Source organism: Theropithecus gelada, chromosome 6, assembly GCF_003255815.1.
Source record: "Theropithecus gelada isolate Dixy chromosome 6, Tgel_1.0, whole genome shotgun sequence".
NCBI classification, from domain to species: domain Eukaryota; kingdom Metazoa; phylum Chordata; class Mammalia; order Primates; family Cercopithecidae; genus Theropithecus; species Theropithecus gelada.
In genome coordinates, this window is record NC_037673.1 from 112,359,358 (window position 1) to 112,382,524 (window position 23,167).

Consider the following 23,167-nt stretch of genomic DNA (forward strand, 5'->3'; position numbering starts at 1 on the left):
ACTGAATACTGGAAGCAGTAGTAACACAACTGTAAGTATTTGTGGTTTTTTTGTTTGTTTGTTTTTAGTTTTTTGTTTTTTGAGAGGGAGTCTCGCCCTGTCGCCCAGGCTGGAATATAGTGGCACCATCTCGGCTCACTGCAAGTTCCGCCTCCTGGGTTCACACCATTCTCCTGCCTCAGCCTCCCGAGTAGCTGGGACTACAGGCGCCTGCCACCACGTCTGGCTAATTTTTTTGTCTTTTTTAGTAGAGACAGGGTTTCACTGTGTTAGCCAGGATGGTCTTGATCTCCTGACCTCGTGATCCACCCGCCTCGGCCTCCCAAAGTGCTGGGATTACAGGCGTGAGCCACCACGCCCAGCCAGTATTTGTGTATTTAAACATATCTAAACATAGAAAAGGTAATGCATTATGCTACAATGTTACAATGACTATGACATTGCTAGGGGATAAGAATTTTTCGGCTCCTTTTTAATGTTGTCCATTGTTGACTGAAACATTGTTATGTGGCTCATAGCTGTACTATAATTGATTAACATAAACAGGCACATCATTATCACCCAAAGTCCCTAGTTTACATTAGGGTTTACTCTTGGTGTTGCACATTCTATGGGTGTTGATGTATTAATGTATAATGATGCATATTCACCATTGTAGCATCATACGGAATACTTTCACTACCCTAAAAATCCTCTGTGCTGTGCATATTCATCCTTCCCTCTGCCCATAGTCAGTTGCTTTTTTATGAAAAAGTTTGAATAATCTACTTCTTATTCCAGAAGTTTTCATTTTATTTTTGTTTTTGCTTTTTAATGTGTTGAGCTTTTGGTTGCTGGTTTGGTCTTGGCTGTGGGAGCTAGAATCAGGGGGAGTACGAGCAGAGCGGCTTTGCACCCCTCCCATAAGGTGGTATCTTGCTGGGATCTTATGCTCCATTTCTACAGGGTGAGAGACAGGCTGGCAGAGGCAGCTTGCCTAAATGCAAAAACAAAAAAATACCATCTTATGTCCAGCTTGGCCCTAAGCATGAAGTGACCAGCGCTGTGGTTTTGAGTATATCCCTCCCTTATCTCAGAGCACTGATGGGCATATGTCTCACAGTGACATGCAGGCAAGCTCATAGACATCGTCTCCACACCAAGGCACATGTTGGAGTTGGGTATATTGCCAATAGCGGCGCAGGAACCGCTGTTCCTTTCAGCCAGGCCCAGAATTCTTCCCAGGAAGCCTAATCTGGAAATACATTTTGGAATATTTGATTGAATAAAACAACTTTTGGCTTGGTCTTGCCCCTCACTGTCATGTACAGGGCATTGCACTGGTTGGTGTCAGAAAATTTAGTTAATTATTGGGCCAAAGATGATCTCTTGAATACTCATTCCAATGAGAAAGACTCCATTGGTCATGGAGCTATATTTCAAGTTACAGAAAAGTCAGTAGGTACACATAGCTATGAATAGGTCCTATGGAAGCATATGAATAGAGATGAAGCAATAGTATTTTTGGGACTTTTCAATGGATGTGGTAGAAGCATTATTTGTGCCATTATTATCTCTGTTAAATGGGCTTCACAGCATACAGAAAAGCCAGTTTTATCTCAATATAGAATACAGAGTATGATCAGTTTTAAACTCATCCTGTCCAAAATGAATCTTACCCTCTTATTAAGCACTTGATTTTTTTTCTCCACATGTTATTATATTGCTTAAAGTCTTAAGCTTAAAAACATGGAATCATTTTCACTTCTAGTTGGTTGTATTTCGTGATGGGGAACACAGCCGAAAAGGCTAAACAGGAGCACAAGCAAAGTGAGAGGTTATCAGAGTGGAGGGTCCAAGCACTGGGGAGTCTGTTCCCATGGCATGGATCAGGCTGGATGCCTTGGTGTCCCCATGCTTGCCGTGTGGCCATCCTTGCCAGAAGGAATCTGACATGGCAGGGGAGATGAAGGGAGGGGTAATGTGAGAAGAGGGAGGGGCAGAAAGGAGAGCCAGACTGGAGTACTGAAATCACTGTTCCCACACTAATGTTAGATGTTATCAACTTTTTAAAAAGGATTACTATATTGACTCATATTGGCTTTTGACTTCATATTAATTAGAATGTATTTGAACACTGATGGGGGTAAACTATTTGTAATGCAGTTTTGTTGAGTAATATTTGAAAGAGATTGCCCTCTCAACAAGAATGATAAATCATCTGTTTCAAAAATAGCCCCTCTCGAAGTTGACAAGAGCAGGAAGGAATGAAGTGTGCCAGTTAATCTAATAGGTGCTTCCATATACATTATCTCATTTACGCTCCAGAACAATGCTTCTAAGTATCTGTTATTCTCCATTTTTACAATTTATAAATTTTCCAAGGTAATGTCAAACCCAGCCCTGCCTCCTCAGGTACCTTTCTCCTGTGTCTGGCAGAAATGAACACATTTAGCACCATAGGTAGATTTCCTCTGTTTTCTATTTTTATTTTTAAGGTTGGAATTTGAGTTCTTTGGAACTCAAGTTTCTTGAGTCATTTTATAGGTTTTTTCTGCCTAGTTGGCCAATTAAAATAGAGAACTAAGAAATGTTTACTCTTCATAAAAACAGTTTCGCTTGCCTCAATTATATGCAGAATTCTATTGTCCTTCACGTTGCTCAGGTAGACACAGCGTAAGTTACAGCTAGGAACTTAGAAAAACAGCAGCACTATTTTCTCTCACCTTTATTAGTATATTATGCCAAAGTTAACTCTTATAATTTTTAATTTCAAGTACATATTTTTGAAGTAAATCAATTGTCTATATTAACTATTCAACCATCTCTTGGTCAGTCCATTATAATAACCCTATTTTAATTTTTCTTTCTTTTTTAATGCACCCAAAAGTCTTTTATTTACTTTTTTAACTACAGCCACACTTTGAGCAGGTAAGTATCTGCTGTTTTTTCATAGCAATACTTCACAGTTATTTTAAGATTTTTTTTGCTAGATATTCAGGGACACTAAACTAGAGGGAAAGTTTCCATTACCACACCTATTGAAACAAGCACAGGTAGGGCCATGGTGCTCAGCCTTCAGGGTCACCAACATTTAGAGAACATCGGAAGACACGGATCTTCTCTCCAAAAAAGCACGCACCAAAACAACATTTTAAATACACATTCAGGGGGCTTTAGTCAGCAGTTCTGAAATGGATCCTCTATTAACTACTGTTTTTTACGGGACACAATTTATATATTTATTTATTCCTTTAGAAATTGTATTGAGACATGTGACATGTATTCCAACTACCTCATTTTAATAGATAATGGTTGTTTTTAAGAAGAACTTTTTAGATTTAGATAACAGATTTGTGTAACACATATAAGTATTTAACTATCAATATTTCCTTAGTGTTAATAGGATTTTCTATTGAAAGATGAAACTAAACTAGTTCATACATGTTTTTACTTAGATTTGGGACATAGGAATTAATAGGGGCCGTACACTTGGCATTCATCTGCTGTATAAAATATAGCTTTATTTTGCAAAATGCTTTCCACCCTTGATTAACATCTTATTGCCTTGTAGGTATGGCACACAATCATTGATCAATCTAATATATGCAATAGGGAGAGCCATAACTACAGATTTACAGATTGTGGAGGTAAGCACTTTAAATATTATGAAATACAATGATAATTTAGAAACCACTTTTTTTTTTTTTTTTTTTTTTTGAGGCAGAGTCTCGCTCTGTCGCCCAGGCTGGAGTGCAGTGGCGCAATCTCGGCTCACTGCAAGCTCCGCCTCCCGGGTTCACGCCATTCTCCTGCCTCAGCCTCCTGAGTAGCTGGGACTACAGGCGCCCGCCACCGCGCCTGGCTAATTTTTTGTATTTTTAGTAGAAACGGGGTTTCACTGTGGTCTCGATCTCCTGACCTTGTGATCCGCCCGCCTCGGCCTCCCAAAGTGCTGGGATTACAGGCGTGAGCCACCGCGCCCGGCTGGAAACCACTTTTTATGCAATTTGGACTTGCTAAAATTAAAAATAATAATATGCTTATCTGAATTATTACAGTCTATGCTTCTGTTGCTGCTGTATCACTGTGAAAAAGTGTTTTTAATTGTATCCTCCTCCTGAAATAGAGATCACCTGTTCATGGAGGGTGGCACTTCATCCTTTCTCACCTGAATGCAGGGGACTCTCGCCCAGGGTTCCTGTCCCAGATTGGGCTTCCTTCTATCCCACCTTTGCCATCACTGCCAGTCATTGCTGTGTTCCAGAGCTTCAGTAGCTTTTCATAGTTTTTCAAAGAAATTTTGAAATCCTGTGATTAGCATGAGGCCCTTCATGATCTGGCCCCTATGCTACAGTTTGGCTTCATTTTTGCTCACCTCACCACCAAGTGTCAGACGGCAAGAGAGATGGACAGACACCCCTAAACACATTTCCTCTAGCTATACTGTACCACTTACAAATTTTCTTGAATTATTGTATAGCTTCACATTTTCTGGATTTCAGAAACACTCTACTTTTTGTCTAGAGAACATTCCTCATCCCAGTTCCTGGCTGGATAATTCCTAATCATCTTTTAAGATTCTGCTCCTGTTATCTATTCTGGGAACTTTTTAATGAAGGATTTATACCCTTTCCTCACCTATACTTTCAAGTAATCCTATGAATATATTTTTACCATAGTGCTTATTACCTTATAGTGTAATCACTGGTAAATATGTCTACCCCATGAGGCTACAATAAGTTCCCTGAGGACAGAGATGATATCTTAGTTTTGTCTATTCTAGATTCTTACCGTTTCCTGGCTTTGCTTTCCTCTAGGCTGAATTTTTATTAGGCAGTCTTTTTCCATGTGGAGAGAAGCATAGCTCCCTGCTTATATAATCCTCAGCACTCCCAGCTGCAGAAGGAAGGATACTTTCTCACAGCTTCAAGAGTTCCTGCCCTGAAAAAAAGCACTTTGGTTGGTCCTACTTGGGTCAGAGGCAGCAATCACTGTGTCCAGGGGAGATGGAATACTCTGATTGGTCTAGCCAGGGTCGAACAGCCCCACCCAAGTCACAGGCACTGGGAAGGGGAAGGGGAAGTTCTGAAAGGACAAAGGGCTGTAACCAGAAAGTAAACGAAGCGGACAAAAGCAAATGTCTACAAAAAGATACTTTCACACAAAGTAAAACAAGGATACAATATAAATACAACCTGTACACACCCAGTAGCGTAAGTAAAATTAGACAGATTTATGGTACCAAATGGTGGCAAAGATATGGAGCAACTGGAACTCTTTTATCCTGCTGGGAGGAATGTAACATGACACAACCATGTCAGGAAACAGGCAGTTTTTTTAAATGTTAACTGGAAACCATCTAAATGCCCATCCATAGGTAAATGAATAAGGAAAAGTAATATACCCACACAATGGAATACTATCCTGAAATTTTTAAAATTTGTGTAGCAACAGGGATGAATATCAAGGTGATTATGTTTGGTAAAAGAAACCAGTCACATTCTGGGTAATGCAAATGGATCTATAGTGACAAAGGGCAGATCGGTGGTTGCCTGGGACAGAGAGAGATGGACTGCAAGAGGGCCTGAGGACCCTTTTTCAGGGTAGAGGAAATGTACTTGATTGTGTCTATGGTTTCAAAGGGGTACACATTGGTCAAAATTCACTGACTTGTGCAGTTTAAGTATATCTAGTTTATTGTACATAAATTAAATCCCAATAAAATTGATTAAAATTAAACACCAGGGCCTGAAACTATGTTAATAAGAACAAGAAGAGCCTTTGTGAATAAAGGTAAATCAACTCTCCCTAAGCAAATAAACAAATACATGTATAGGTCATAAAGGCCTGAACTTTGATCCTAAGCAAAAAAAAAGGACAAGTAGAAGTCATATAATTGTTATCATGAGAGAAGCAGAACTGCTAATTCCCAAAGAAATTATCTTTTTTTGAGTTTTGGCCTGCCTCAGGCTGAGCTGTCAGGACCTGATTTATCAGGGATTCCCTGGACAAGGGAAAGAAAAGCACACTACAGCCAGAACATGCTGATACAAAAGCTCCGCCAATCAAGATTCAGTGTGTGTTTTTATCTTCTAAAATTCATTAGTTCAATCTTTGCCTCTACAGAATCTAGTGAAGTTTTGTTGTTGTTAATGAATAATAAATGAGGTTCGTATAAATTTAGCAATCTTCAAAATTTCAAAATTCTAGTCACTGACAGCTTTTCAAAATTGGAAAAATGGATTTAGCAGTAGTTAAATTGTTGCAATTTAAAAAAATAAATGAATGAGCTAAGATGAATATCCTTGCCAACAACTATTAATGTCCAGCAGTCCTGCTAGGCTGCATCAGTTCACAGGGTAATATCTAAAATAAATAATAAAAAAGAAAGTGAAAATGAAATCATTTGCCTCCCTTGTCCCTCTCCAAAGGCACAATTTTCAAACACCTTCCGCATCTCTGGCTCTGGTTTTTATGTTCCCCTGCTAGACATACTCTCAAGCACACATAAAGCCCACCTACAAGCCCAAACACCATCGCCACTCCCCTCCCACCACTACAGGAGCCCAATCCTGGGCACACTGTCCGTGATGTGGAGTTGTGGGCTGTTGGTTACCACCTCCTGGCAGGTGTGAGCAGGGAAGGAAAGAGTGGAGGAGGATTGTTCCTGGCTCTTTAACTTACTTTTCCCTAAAACATTTCTTTTACATTGTAATTAGGCTTGATAGCCCTATTACTATGCAATTTTGAGTATATTAGGGTTGAAGTGAGCTGTTGTGAACTGGAATGCGCATCTTCATCTTACGGCTGTAAGTGTTTGGAGTTCTAATCCACTGATACAAAAAGAGACTTTTGGTAAAATGAAAATTGAAAAAACTTATAACTTATTTATATTTTGGAATATAACTTATTATTCACTTGGAGTCTGACTTATACGTAATATTACAACAAATGTTCTGATAACTGAATGCTTGACCTGACCCAATGAGGTAATTCAGCCAATGGACGAATTCATTATCTAAGTGTTCTCAAATAAAGAATGACAGTTGTAAAGATGCAACTATTATGTACCAATTTTGAGCTTTGGAAGTTTCAGTTTCTTTTGAGATTTAAAAAAAGTGAGGGGGTTCACTGTATCTCTGTCTGCAAATCTTAGAGAACACTCTATTTGCCTTCAGTAAATATTCATTGAGACTTAATATGTGCTTTGGGAATAGAGCAATGAATAAGGCATAGTTTCTGCTTCATGGACCTTCCTGTCTACATCTGCTTCTTTGGGGTAGGTGTGGTGTTCATCACATTGTCTCAGTCACAGTCTCCCCAGGGACACATAATCTGGGAGTATACATTTCTACTCATTCCAACCATCATCACCAATTTACAAAATCATGTTGCTGCTTAGCATTTAGATATTTGTTTTGTCCAAATGGGAAGTTAGATTGCACTGATCATCTGTCTCTCTGTCCTTCCAGCTGCAGCAGTTTTTCAGTAACATGTTGGAGGAACACTCGAGGATCAGCGTTCATGCCAAATTACAGACAATAAAGAATGAAAATCTGAAAAACAAGAAGCAAAGTGCCAGGATGGCTGCATGGCTAAGGAGAAACACATAGCTTGTGGCTATCTTTCAGCACTCCTCTTGCCTATTATAATGTAGTTTGCTCACAGTTTTGTCTTCCAATACTTTATGAGTCTGGAAAACCATACATTTTGTTTGTATTTCAGTCACATTTATTACTCAGAGTGCCTTTCTTCTCATATTGTCATGTTTGGCCCTGAGGTTGGGTGATTGCTGACAATTTTGCCAATGCTGCTGTATTTCTGGGAAAGATGTCACTTCACGTTGGGCTGTAATCCCACAGAATTCACTTTAAATGTTGTGTAAAAACAAATTAACCTAAGAAAGTCTTGCTTATTTTGTTGTGAAGGCCAGTGGAATATAAAATCATTGGCATTAATGAATAGCACATTCTTTGCTGAGGGAAATAACAGTTTAGCGAGGCCCGAGGGTTTATTTAGTTCAACATTGAAAATTGAAAAGACTAATGAGAAGATAACATGACAATATGAAAAGACAGAAACTCAAAAAGTATATTCACGGAAGATAGAAGAGCCAAAGAAAAGCAGTTGAAAAAGAAAGAGGAGACAATTTAACGAGCCCTAAAGGCAAGAAATGTGTCTTCTCCTGCCCATTTCTCTCTCCCACAGTATATCCTGCATTGAATCACGCGTTGCTAGTTACTGAATTTTATGGTGTCACAAAAAGACAAATGATTGTAGGATCCATGGAAGTGCACTTAGGCTTGCTGTGGTGGAGGCCACAGTGGAGATGAAGGCTTTGCTCTGAAGCTCTTGATTGTATATTCACCAGTGGGATGGACACCCTTTCGGCCTAAGCGTATGAGTGAAAATAATGATGTCAAAAGACAATAGCAAGTATGGGCTACTATTTAGGGCAAAAGGAATCCTGAAATGAAGGAAACAGAACTACAGGCTAACTGGAGCATAATCTTACAGTTTTGCACTCAGGGGATTAAGTTTGAAACATGGTGTCTTTTGGCCAAATTGAACCTACTTGTAATGTGGACTAACTTACTTTACACATTTTGGTCAGTCCCAGTGTATGGAATTAGCTTAGTTTTCTCATGCTTGATTAAAACAAGACAACTAAAGCCAATCATTCCTCTTATAGACTTTGTGCATATGATTTAATCTTTTATTTTATTTTTATTTTTGTAGAATGGGGGTAAAACTACAGATCTCCACCTCAGGGTGATATTTGTAAAGGTTACGGAGTGTGACATCAATTAACAGTCTTTAAAGATGTTACATAAGCTCAAAGCAATGTGACCTAAGACGTTTTTCCTATTTCTTGTATAAGTTAAGGCAGCCATAAATGAAAATACGAAACAAAATTTTGCTTTTATATTTGCTTCACAAGAGGGTTCTCCCTGAGTGTCAGGGGGAGGCTGTGGGACTTCACCATGTGGACAAACGAAAGCACAGGTCAGAGAATTTCTTCAAATTTAGAAATGTAAATTTTCAGCAATAAAATATCTGCATGCCTTCAAAGTGTTGTAGGTGAGATACTTTCCTGTTTTTTTTCTTAAACACTCATTCTATATTTCCCATATTTCCTCTGATAATGAATCTCATCTTTCAATAACTTTGTCTTCATGTGTCCTCTCAACTGCTTTTCTCTTCCTCCTCTTCCTCTCTGTCTTCGTCCATTTTGTGCTGCTGTCACAGAATACCTTAGACTGGGTAATTTGTGAAGAACAGAGATGTGTTTCTTATCATTCTGGAGGCTGGAGATTCCAAGGTCCAGGGGCCTGCATCTCACTAGGGCCTTCTTGCTGTGTCATCCCCCATGGTGAAAGGCAAGAGGGCAAGAGAAAGAAGAGAGAAGAGGACTGAACTCATCCTTTTTATCAAGAACCCTCTCCCATGACAACTAGCCAACTCCCATGATAAGAGCATTAATCTATTCATGAAGGCAGAACCTTCATGACCTAATCACCTCTTGAAAGTCCCACCTCTCAACATTGCATTGAGGATTAAGTTTTCAACACATGACCTTGGAGGGACATATTCAAACCATACATAGCTCTCTCCTCTATTTCCACTCCCATTGTTTCTCTCTCAAGCTCCCTCTTCCCATCTCCCCTTTTCCCCTTTCTCCTCTTTCCAGTGACCTCTGCCTTCCTTCTCCCTGGTTGTTCTTATCCTCACTCCTTGGTCTTCCCACGCAACCATGGTCTCAGTCCACCAAGTGTGCTTTGAAGCTGACACTCAGGGTCAAGAAGGCTCTGATGCCTGGTATTGGGTGATGCCAAGAACTACTGATCTTGCCAAAAGAGCATGTAGGCTGGTCTTTCCAGACAGTTAAAAGTTAAACTGAATCCTATTACATTTTAGCTTCTGTGGTAATTAAATACTGCTGAAGGTGTTTCTCCAAAATCAAATGCCCAAATATTTGATTAATAGTCTTTCCTCTAAATATGAGAAAAAAATAGATGATATAAAATTTTTACTTACTTGGATGAAGCTGGTTACTTAAGCACTGCATTTTATTATGCTTTACCTTATACAAAGTATAAAAACAAGTAATTGTTGATTGGTTTCTGTGGTAGCAATAATGCAGTAACAGGTCAGGGAGTGGTACTGAGGCTGATTTGTCTGTGTGGCATTAATACTTTATTAACCAATAAAAACTGCTTGTCTATTATCACCCCAACTATAAAATGATTTCCCTGACCCAGTCCATTTATTGTATACCTTTCTTCCTGAAAATAATTAGCAATGTATACAATATAGTCATGAATTTTTCCAATTTCATTATTAGAAATTAAATTTTTTCTCACAATCTTACGCCTTTTTTTTTTTTTTTTTTTTTGCCCAAACCCATTCAGTGACTTGTCATTGTTGACTTTAAATGAAAGAACAAATGCCTTAGTGTGATGTTCAACATCTTTTGTAATTTAGATCTCTGGGACCAATCTGTATAGCAATTTATTCTGCGGAAGGCATGAAGAAGCAAAGTGAGATGAGATTTAAAATGTAGTTCATCTTAGTTACTTCTCGTGTTTAATCCATTCTTTGCTCCAATAAAAGCTATTTTTTTCTCATCCAAACTGTAGCAGGATTACCATGTTCAAAGCAAAGCTTTAAGGGATGCTTACAAGTAAATATAACTGCCTCCCCCCCATGTAAAGAATGATTTAGCACAGTTAGCAGCATTTGAAACCATACATATGTTGCCTTTGGCTCATTCTTCTCTCTAATTCAACAAGATTTAGCAAAGGTTATCTCTACAACACACATTTTTAGGAGTTATTTGGGCTCTTCCTCTTCCCTTCCCTTCATAAATAAGTCAGTCCTAGAGGTGAAATAGAGCAAGGTGGCCCATGACTTGAAGTGGGCATTAAGAGTTTGAATGGGGTGAAGAAAGAATCCACACAGAGGAGGGGAGATCACAGCAGGATATCAGAACCCAGACAGGATGAATAAGGTTACCACACGGTGGTGGAGGGGATTATGACATGGTGACTTAGAGCCCAGATAGGGTGAGAAGGGCATCTAATGGGGGTTGTGCAACCCAAAATGGGCAGTTCAAGTCCTTGTGGGGTAAAGAGGATATCCATATGTTGGAAGGTGGCCTAGTATGAGGTATCAGAGCCTGGGGAGGGTAAGGAGGGAATCCACATGGGGAGGGAGAGAGGCAGATATAAAAGGTGAGTTGCCACACGTTATGGATCAAACAAGAAAATACATCCATGATAATAGGATCCAGGCTTCTCGTAGTTGGAGAAGGGAGTTGCAGATATTCAAATGAAGGGAACAAGAATGAACTGTTCTGGTATGGAATTGGAAGTATTTGTGTGGACTCATAGTTTTCAATATATAGATAGATTTATAAGTATTTGTAAAGTGTGTAATAAACAGCTGTAATATGTATAGATATATTTTGCTCTTTATCTGAATATACATAGATATAGATATAGTTTTTGCCATTACTTTTAGTGGCAAAAATCACAATTACTTTTGCACCAATCTAATATATCTATATCTACATCATCTCTATCTATCTCTATTTATACAGAGATAGAGAAAGAGTAAAAGTAATGGCAAAACCTGCAATTACTTTTGCACCAACCTAATGGATTTAGACTCTAGCTTCCCTCCTGAGAGAGAGTAGCAGCAGCAACATCTAGTTATGGACTGAATGTATCCCCCAACAATTCATATGTTGAAGCTCTAACCCCCAAGGTAATGGTATTCAGAGGTGAGGACTTTGGGAGGTAATTAGGTTTAGATGAGGTCTTAAGGTTGGAGCCCACATGATGTGATAAGTGCTCTTACAAGAAGAGGAAGAGACACCAGAGCATTCTCTCTCCCTCCATGTGTGTGCACCAAAAACGGCAAGTGAACACGAGAGAGGATGCGGCTGCCTACAGGCCAAGAGGAGCACTCTCACCAGGAACCGAAGCTGCCGGCACCTTGATATTGGACCTTCCAGTCTCCAGAACTGTGAGAAAGAAATGTCTATTGCTTAAACCACCCAGTCTATGGTATATTGTTATGGCAGTTCAAACTAAGACAACCCTAATAATAAGCACTGCTATTGCCCATATCTTGACTTCTAGATGCCATTCTCCACTAAAAGAGCCAAAGTTCCTTGAAGAAATGGCTGATTTCAGGGCCAGGACAGGACAGGAAAGGGGCAATTAAAAGTGGAACATGTTTTGAAGCAAAAAGCAAGGAAGTACTACAAAAAATAATGGGGACATACCAAATGGGCCCAAAAGCCAGCTTGAAGGAAACCCCACTGGCCTAATCTGGGAAAGTTTGAGAATCATAATAATAAAGGCAGTAAGGGAATAAAATGAGAAATCATGAGCTAAATAACAATTAAAATTTTGATGAGGAAGGGTATTTACATAATTTCAAAGTTCTTTCCCACAAAGTACAGTTGAATAATGAAGGCAAAATGAGTAATTTACAATGGGAAAAGCCTGGCAGATGTCACCTCACTCAAGTGATCAGTTCCAATGATATTCCATCACAGTGGGACAAATAGAAATTTTATTCCATTTAATAAGATGAAATGACAAAACTACATCATTATTCTTGTTATACTTCTAACAAAGCTGCAAACATGAATCTAATAATGAAGAAAAAAACAAATTGAGGGACATGCCGCAACAATAATATCCAAAAGTCTCAAGGTCATGAAAGTCAAGGAAAGACAGAGGATCCGTTCTAGACTGGAGGAGCTTAGAGACATGACAACTGAATGTTGTGTGTGGTCCTAAACTGGTTCCTTTTGCCATAAAAGACTAATGTTACAGGGACAATTGGCAAAACTTGGGTGGAGTCTGAAGATTAGATGCTATCATTGTTAATTTCTCAACTTTGATAGTTTGTTGTATTTATGTAGAAAATATTTTGGTTGTGAGAAATATACATCAAGGAGTGAAACAATAACCTGTTGATTCAGGAAAAAAATATTTTTATAGTAACTCCAGCTTTTCTATGAGTTTCTGAATAAATTAAACTTAAATAAAAGAGTTATTTGTTACTGGAACTGCAATGCACTTTCATTTCAAGTCACTTTTTTCTTTAAAATTTGGTAATGGCCACAGCCACAATCCTGAAGTTATCTACTAAACATTTTAATAATTATGTCCAAGTTGGAAATGCAAGTTGTCCGAAAAGACTTAATTTCTTGTTTCAGTCAACATTTCCTATCTTCAACCAGAGGGACGAAAAACTTAAAATTTTAAAATGTATTACTCAAAATCAACAAAGCTATATAAATGTAAAATAAATGTAAGTCATTACACTTTTAAATAAAGTTTGTTTGAAACTTTTATATAAAAATTTGTAGCCTTTATACTTCCAAAAGTATTCAATCTTACAATTTCACTAAGACTTTTGGGAAGACCTTTACATATACATGGGTGAATCATGTAACTTGAACTTATTATGCCAAAACTTGACTTAGTCCATGTTACAGTAATAGCTAATAATATTTTACCATTTTATATAATCAGTGATAAACAGTACACATCTAGAAATATAGTAAAGTAGTCTTTCCTTAGCTGCAGTTTCATTTTTCACAGTTTCAGTTACTCAGGGTCAACTATAGTTCAAAAATATTACATCACTACCCTGTGTTTTGGGGCCACTATTAAGTACAATAAGGGTCACTTGAACACAAGCACTGCAATACTGCAACAGTTGCTCTAATCGCCAAGGTGACTACATGGTGACTCATTGCCATCCAGTGGGCCGAAGCAGGAGGGCAAGAGATTTCATTGCACCACTAAGAACAGTGCACAATTTGAAACTTAAGGGTTGTTTATTTCTGGAATTTTCCACCTATGTCACAATACCTGTGTTATTGCCCTCACTTCATCCCATCACGTAGCCATTTTACCATTTTACATCATCACAAGAAGGGTGAGTACAGTACAATAAGATATTCTGAAAGAGAAAGATACCATATTTGCATATTTTTAATTACAATATATTGTTATAATTGTTCTATTTTATTGTTAGTTACTGTTGTCCATTTCTTACTGTGCCTAATTTATAAATTAACTTTATCCTAAGTACGTATGTACAGGAAAAACAGTTGTGTATATAGAGTACGATAATATCCACAGTTTTAGGCATCCACTGGGGACCTTGGAAGGTAGCATATAATTCCTGATACATAGCTATGTATTCTGGGATTTTTGTTGTGGTGGTTTTTGTTTTTGTTTTTGTTTTTTTGAAACAAGGTGTCACTCTGTCACCCAGGCTGGAATGCAGTGCTGCCATCTCCGCTCACCGCAGCCTTGACTTCCTAGGCTCAAGTGATTCTCCCACCTCAGCCTCCGGAGTAGCTGAGACTACAGGCATACACCACCATGCCCGGGCAATTTCTTGTATTTTTTAGTTGAGACGGGGTTTCACCATGTTGCCCAGGCTGGTCTTGAGCTCCTGGGCTCAAGTGATCCAACTGCCTCGGCCTGCCAAAATGCTGGGTGTGAGCCCCCACGCCCGGCCCATAGCTAAGTATTCTTAATTGTTACTATCTAGTAGAAACGAAATAACAACTCTCTGCTAGGTGCATATTACCACCTCCTTTCACTAAGACAATCCCGACTTACCGTGGTTTGAGTTACTATTTTTTTACTTTACAATGGTGCAAAAGTGATACAAATTCAATAGTAACCATACTTTGACTACCCACAGAGCTATTCTGTTTTTTTTTCATTTTCAGTGTAGTTTTCCATGAATTACATGAGATATTCAACATTTTATTATAAAATAGGCTTTGTGTTAAATGATGTTGCCCAACTGGAGGCTAATGTAAGTGTTCTCAGAGCATTTGAGGTAGACTATGCTAAGCTATGATGTTTGGTGCATTAACTGCATTTTCAACTTACTAAAGGTTTATGGGGACATAACTTCATCATAAATTAAGATCACCTGTAATTTTTTCATTGAAGAAAATCTAACTAGATGAATAAAATTATCTTGATTTGGGTGCTACAACATGACTTCAAAATTCTAAATGGAATTTAGAGGCACAGAATGAAAAACACAGGTAGATATTATCTACTCTATTTTTAAAATGTAGATCCTTGGATCAGGATTTTCAAAATAATAAGTTGCAGGCTTTTTAATAGAAACTCTTTCTACCCAAGCTATGTTCTTAAAAGTATATTATAACTTATTTTGCTTGTTAAAAAGTTTATTTTGTGAACAAAAAGGCTGTGTGTGTATTTATCATAGAGTATATGTTTGTGAGAATAGTGTGTATGTGAATACTTGCCTGTCCTTGGCTGAACTGCACTTTAATTATTTTGATTGCCATGGAAAAGAAATAGCAGGATATAAAGGCTTCCTCACTGTCTTTGCTTTCTTTCACAAACAATACCAAGCAATCAGATGAGGCTGTCACCTTCTCTGCTCTCAGGCTTCTACTGAAGGTGGACGATTTTGATGACGTGATGAGTCCTCTCAGGATTCATAGATACACATCAGAGGATTAAAGGGGCTCTAAGCATGGAGTTTGCAAGAGTTTGGGGTTTTCTATCCTCTGTGAAATGATCACCTTGTCTTTGAGAATAGTTCTTTAGTGTTTGCATGTCTTACTTGAGATCAACACAGGTGGTTAGTCCCATCATTTCCTATGGGTAGGGACAATCCTTAGTGATGCCAGAGCTCTTAGGGTTCATTTAGGAGATTGTCCTGAGAATTCTCCATAACAGAGAATAGCTCTGGTTTCTTCCAGAAAGTGTTCCTTTGACTTGTCAATAGTGAGCAGGAGACCTTTCTGATCACCTAGCACTAGAGGGTGGCCTCAGTGTTTACGGATTCCTGTGAGAGGGAGGCAGGGTGAAAGTACTAGTAGTAGCACTAGAAATGAATTATCATTCATTTCTTCACAAGGTTGATATTTTCCTTCATTTCCCCCAACACATACCCCCATTTTTAGAGAAATGTTACCTCCTTTTATAAATAAGTTCAGAGAGAAGTTTTGACCTGCTCGACTAGAAGTAGCACAACGAAGTAGGGAAAAGATGTGGTCAGCAGGGAAATTCTACTACCTGCTGAGTGTCTTCTGTGGCTGATATACCATACTGAGCTCTGTGCTATATGTGCCTTGTCTCAGACTCAAAATAACCCTATAACGCAGTGTGTCCAGTAGGCTTCAGTTAGAAAAACAGAAGCCAGATCAATTTTATTTGCTTGTTTTAGCAAAGAGATTTTAATGTTAAGGATTTGTTAAACAAGTATTAGGGAAGTGAAAAAAACAAAAGAAGAACCCCAAGTTATAGTTCAGGAAGTAGTTCTCAGCCTCAAAACGGGGGAATAATGGGCAAAAGTTAAAGTTACCAGGATGTAGAAGTTTGGATGAAGGAGTATAAGATTTTCTGTTTTGTTTGATTTCACCCAGATGTCCTTATTCCAAATCTCAGGATCTCTCTCCTTCCCAACCAATCTTCTAATGCTCACACCTGAGCCTTGGCAAGGCTGTGAATTCAACTTGCATTGTAATGATGTATCCCACAGAGCAACTACAAAACTTAAGAGACTCTTTTACAGCTGCCTTAGAAGTTTTCTGGTTCTCTGACCATGTCTCAAGTTGGTCATTTTCATCTCGTAAGCACTCCAGTGCACACAGAAATAGCTATCTCACCATATGATCCTCATAGTGGTTAAACAAAGCAGCCACTTGGTCCCAGAAGGCACTTGCTTGAGTAGGTATTTCATTTGTAATCAACCACAGGTGATTGCTGGTTAATCGTGGGAGTACTAGGAGTCAGCACTGTGTTCAAACCCAAAGTCATGATCAAGCCTAAGCTCAGAATCTTATCTTGAAAATCTATTTCCTAGAATTCTCTATAGTTGGTCAGGAAATCAGAAACCAAATCGGCTTTTTTGAATGAGAACTGTTTACAAGGAATTGGTATTGGAGAACCAAAATGACAAAAGAGTAAGGCCGAGATAACATCGAGACAGGAACTACAAGAAACAGCACTTCTAGGGCAGGGGTAACAAGGGAGGAGGTGGAGTTATTAGAACCTAGAAGCTGGTGTGGCTACTTCAGAATCTCAGAGACAGGGCTCAGCCCAGCCAGGATCCAGACCTTAAGGAAAGGGTCAACTTGACTGGGGCTGATGCCTCAAAAACTCAGAGGAAAGCCCCTTGGAGCTGGACTCATACCTCTGAGGAGGCGGCTCTGGCCAGCTGCTGCTGGTATCTCTGTGGGGAACTTACTAAGCTGGTCTGGGAGACTGAGGGAAGAATCCTGAGAACTGGAATCCAACAGCCACTGCCAGAAGGAAAAACCATTGCTGGGGTGATGCCGACAGAAACTAGAAGCAAACAGGAAGGAGCAAGCAAGCCCCTTCTTTCTCTTCCAACCTTCCATGTCCCTTGAGAAGCCTGTTGGCAGAGCTGGCAAAGCTAAAATGTGGTTTACGTAGTCTGAGTCCTAACATCACAAAGCAGAGCATTAAAAGGTGGTTTTGGAACTGAGAGACAATGGCTTATTAACCAACTCAGGTCAGTATAATTGTTCTGATCTCAACACTTGGGGAAATAGGGGTTTAAGGTCACAGTGCTAGCAGAAGCAGAAGCTAGAATTTAAGACCCATGCTCTCTACTGCTAAACCCCATTCGCCTTTGGGTTTTCCTTTTATTTATTAATTTAGGACATGGTTAAGATACTATTACACTCTGAGAAGCCTCTCTGAAAGCTTTAAAAAAAAAACCATACATCTTCCATAAACCAGAAATAATATAGTGTCAAGTGGGAAGCTCCTGGAAATAACACGCAGTGCTTCATATAGAAATGGGTGTTCAAAACAAAGGAAAATTTCTAAGATAATTATCATAAGAAGAGTTAAATTTGGACTTGTTCTAAAAAGAAACTTTAGGTAAATGCATTTAAATAGATTGTTGCATCTACTTTGCAAACATTATTTAGATATATTTTTAGGAGCTTATAGAAACTCTAAAATGACTAGCTTCATGCTGTCAAGTCACTATTTGTTTGGGTTTATAGTTGCATTGAAAAATTATAGACTGTGCAGGAATTACAACCTAGGGATTTTTTTTGATATAAATAAACTTTATTTGTAAAAATATAACCTAGAAATATGCTTACATTTCTCATGAAAGCTCATGTTAGCCGAAATGCTGTTTCCTATAGTTTTTGTAAACCATTATAACTATAAACCAGATTTAAATGAATCCAGTGTTTAAAATATGAGAAATTTAATATATCATAAATTCCAGTTTCAGATGTCAAATTTGTGAAAACATCTGTACTAAATTTATTGATGCATTTTGAATATTCTTATTGATATTTTCCTTTAAAGGCAATTAAGACTTTTTTTTTTTTGCTTTTTATATGTTTTTCCATTTTTAATTTGCAACTCTCCTCTGAGCAGCCCTTTTCTCAGCAGTAAAATGAAACCACTGCATTAGGGGTTTTCTCTAGGGAAAACCAAGAGTGGAAGTATTTTATGGTTTCCATAAATGTTGATTAAGTATAGCCAGTTATTGACTATGTCAGCTACAAGGGGTGGGGCTACGCTGGGACAAAGAGAAGGACCAGCATGGCCCTTGCCTCCCATCCCATCCCCTGCTTTAAATAGGAGAGATTCACTTTTGTTGGTTTCATACATTGAAGTTTATTTAGGAAAAAAAGTGGTAAAAACATTGTCTGAAAACACACGGACTATATGGGCTCCAAAGCCCTCTCCAGATGTGACACCGCATTAATACACAGCTTGTCCACTTTTCGAGAATGTTTTGCACAGTCCAACTTGCCCTGCAGCCTCTGCAGGTCCCACACATCCTGCTTATCACAAAGGCCCCTTCCTTTCCTCTGACACGACTCACCTTTGATTATAGCAGAGACAAACAAATCATACCTAATGGAGATGAAGATTCTGAAAGCAGTGTCCATTTTGGCTGATTCCTGGTCACTAAGATACATGCCCTTCACATGGCATTCTTCAAGTAGCAAGTTTTGTTTGTTTGTTTGTTTTTTTAACTGTTTTAATTCTGGATTAGGGATTTTGTGCCATCTGCTGGACATACTTATTTCACACATACAGGAGAGTTCTACATTATTCTTAGAAGTATTTTTAAAATATTAATACCTTTAAAAATTGTGAAATATATGCTTATTATAGGAAATGAGTAAATACAGGAAATGATAAAGTATAAAAAAAAATCCAGAGATACCTACTATTAATATCTGTTTTCTTACCTGCACATAAGAATGTGCTTTGTTTGGTTTTAGTTGTGGTTTTTATTTTAACACCAATTTGAGATCAACACTGCATTGATATACGTTATAGCAATAGCAGGAAGAGCGGATGCATTGCAAATGTAAGGTTCATGGAGAGGAAATGCTCTCAGTCACTGTTGTGTTTGTGAACCTTAAAGCTTGCATTGCCTATCATGCAAAGCAGGAATCTTATGCTCCAATTTAACAGAGCAAGGTAGGAGGAGAGGTAGGGATGGCGGAGTGGGTTAGAACCTGAAAAAAAATGCCTTATATTGCTCAGACTCCTGGGAAATAGATCACTAAATTACTATTCACAGTGAAGAATGTGCCATTGATCCTTTCTATTAGTGGGTATGCATGAGTACCAATGTGCTAGTTGCTGTGGCAGATGATGCCATAGAAATGAATAAGTCATATAGATCCTGCCTTGAAGTGGGAGAGGTCTGATAGGGGAGACAAGTGTGTAAATAACTGTGAACAAGCTTGCAAACATAGAAACAGAGGTGCTTATTCTAACTGAGCAGTGGGGATGATTACACAATGGTGATTTTAGACATACACTGGGGAAAGCATAAGTGGGTCCTGGAAGTGGGAACATTCTAGCACTCTAGCTAGAATTTAGTGTCAGGGTAATGGAAGGATGCAGTGACAATGAGGCTGGGAAGGTAGAGTTTGGTCATGTCATGGAAGGCCTAAAATCTCACACTGAGGACCACAAAGTACCACAAAGGTTTTGGAGGAGGAAAGTGACACAATGCAGACAAGAATTTTAAGGAGAATAACTTCAGCAGCGAAGTGTGGAGATTGAAAGGACTTAAGGCAGGGAAACTAGGTTAGGTTAGAAGTTAGCCTGGGAAACAGGGGGGGGGGGGGGGGGGTGTGAAAAAGATGAAAATTCAATGCACTGAGGAAATAGAGCACATTCTGAAAAACACAATCTATGACTAACTACTTCTAAAAAACAAAATTTAGACCCAGTTGTAAAAGAAATCTGAGAGCAAATACATGTTTCTGTGGATCTTTAACAGGAGGCAGAACCTTCCAAAATTAAGTGGCTTACCCTGAGAGGCCAAATCTGTAACACTTTGTAATTACAAGCCCCAGACAGCCTTTCAGGGAGTCCCTGGGGCCCAGAGGCGGCGGAGGAAATGAAGCAGAATGAGGAAATGCACAGAAAAATCGTGTTTGCTTTCTGGTGGCAGGGTGGGGGAAGAAGGTGGGTGGCAGTCAGCTCTGCAGTTACTGGTCTTGACCCATAAGAGGACAGGAAACATTTTAGACTCAGTTGTACCCCAGGAGGGAATGTAAGCCTGGGGCAGAGGGTCATGTCCTGAACAGGGTTTGGTGAGAAGGCTTCCAAGTCAACACACCTAACCACTTGCTCTCTTAAGCTCATCCACTCCTGATCCCCGGCCCTCTTCCTATAATCTTTCAACATATAGGTGTCTCGGAAAGGATGGCCTTCGTGCAAAGATCACAGATTGAACAGAAAGAACCAGAATGGGGTCTCTACAAAGGTACCAGGAAAATCAAATAGCCAGTAAGGGACACATAGAAGAACAAATACACTATAAAGCAGAACAAAAGACCAAAAATCTTCTCCATGGAACAAAAACATTAAGAAAACACTTCTTCTTTGAAACAAGTGGTCAGATCAAAGATAGAGATATGATAAAAGGAGAGATGATACAAAGCTGTGCAGGCAGGGAAAAACCTAATGAGATTTATATCCCCAAATACTTACATTAAGGGGAAAAAAAGAATGAAAACTAATGAGCTAACCATACATCTTAGAACAACAGAACATCAAAATATACTCAAAGTTCTTAGAAGAATATGACGTAGGAAAAAACAAGCTAAAACTCAGTTCTTTGAGAAGATGAGAAATCTCCGAGAGAAAAGGTACAAATAAACAGTGTTATGAATACATTACATAATTACAGATGCTGCAGACATCAATGATAACATGATGACATTATGAACAAATTTATGCCAATAAAATTGAAAACTTAGAAGAAATGGTTACGTTCCTAGAAAAATATGATATACTAAACTGTCTCACAAATTTTAAAGCCCTCTGCATTCTCAGACCTGCTTTTGTAACAACAATGTGTATCAATCTTTCTTCTTAACAAATATGTTTCCACAACATTATTTTAATGACTCCTTCATATCACATTATTGTGTTTTGACAATTAAGTTGCTGCCAAACTTTTTATTCTACCAACTTAGCAACTCGATGCCTGGCAATTAATACAAGATTTACTCTTGTAGCTAAATTTTTGTGAAGATCTTTATCTTTCCTTAGAATAAATTTCCCAAAGAGGAATTGCTGGGTCAAAGATAATGTCTAGTTTAAAACTTTTGATATATACCAAATGGCTATATATGATTTCTATTATAGCCATTTGGTTTAATCACTCCTTTAATGCCTTCCCTTCACTCCTGTTATATACCAAATGGCCATAATAGAAATTATATAATTTATATAGAATAATAGAAATTATAGCCATTTGGTATATAACAAGAGTGAAGGGAAGGCATTAAAGGAGTGATTAAAGAGTGACAGGAAGGCATTTCTGGAAAAGAGAATAAAGGCACATTTAGGTACAGCAAGAACAAAATGTGTCCTAAGACTGGGACGTAGTGCACGATATTAGTAAGTGAAATTAGTAACACAATATTAGCATAATAGTTGTGTTAAAAGTAGCAGTAAATATAATAGTAATAATAGTAAAATAAGGAAAATAATTTCTTTTAATATAAAACAATTAAACTGAACATTATATTCACTTATACCACTCTGTTTCAAATTAGAACTTGTGTAAAAAGTTTTTATGTTGTGCATCAAAAAACACAATAGAATATTTTTTAGAGAGGTTTTAGTTTTATAGAAAAAATTGAACAAAAAGCACAGAGAGTTCTCACGTATTCTCTTGTTATCCCCCAACAGTTTCCCTGATTATTAACATCACGCATTAGTATGGTACTTTTGTTATAATTCATGAGCCAATATTGATAAAGTTCACAGTTTATATTAGGGTTTGTTCTTTGTCTATTGCATCCTATTCTATGGCTTTTGGCAAATGTATAATGACATATATCCACCACTGAAGTATCATACAGAATACTTTCACTGCTTTATTATTATTTTTCAATATATAAAAATACATGTATTTATTTACTGCCATATAAGGCATGCCAGTTCTACAAGGAAGTTTTGGGGGAAAACATTGAAGCAGTTTTTAATCCTATTTTTTGTTTTGTTTTTTAAATTGTTTTAATGATTTTCCAAAATGGATCTGCTGGAGGTCCTGAAATTGCATAACTCTGCTTACTCTCCTCTCTGTTGACTTTATTTCATTTGCCTACTGGCCACTCCATTTTTGTCACTGGGAATGACACTCATTAGAGTCTATATACACACACAGAAGCTACTGGAGTGCACTTTGCAGTTTAGCCATGTCAGAGCCCAGACAACCCCTAACACCCCCATTAGAGCACTCTGAAATCTGTAGATTTCTCCTACTTTAAACTCTTGCTCACAGCAGCTCCAGTCACTTAGAATGTCCTTCTCCCTCCCTCTTTACCTGAGTTTTCCCTGTGCAGTTTTCAAGATTCACCAACTGGCATCTTTTCTAGTGAGTCTTTTTTAAAACAAATTTTTTTGAGACAGAGTCTCACTGTGTCACCCAAGCTGGAATGCACTGACTCAATCACGGCTCACTGCAGCCTCAACTTCCCAGGCTCAAGCGATCCTCCTGCCTCGGCCTCCTGAGTAGCTGTGATTACAGGCATGAGCCACCATGCTCGGCTATTTTTTTTTTATGTTTTGTAAAGATGGGGGTCTCACCATGTTGTCTAGGCTGGTCTCGAGTG

At 38.4% G+C, this 23,167-nt stretch overlaps 1 protein-coding gene across 1 annotated transcript in view; it reads left to right on the forward strand.

Moving 5' to 3' along the window:
• Positions 1-9,049, forward strand: part of LVRN (laeverin) — a 73,352-nt gene extending 64,303 nt beyond the window's left edge. Inside the window, exons 19-20 of the mRNA XM_025388134.1 lie at positions 3,554-3,629; positions 7,455-9,049. Coding sequence (XP_025243919.1) covers positions 3,554-3,629; positions 7,455-7,595 — 217 coding nt within the window. The 3' untranslated portion in view covers positions 7,596-9,049. The remainder of the gene's footprint in view (positions 1-3,553; positions 3,630-7,454) is intronic.
• Positions 9,050-23,167: the final 14,118 nt, after the last annotated feature.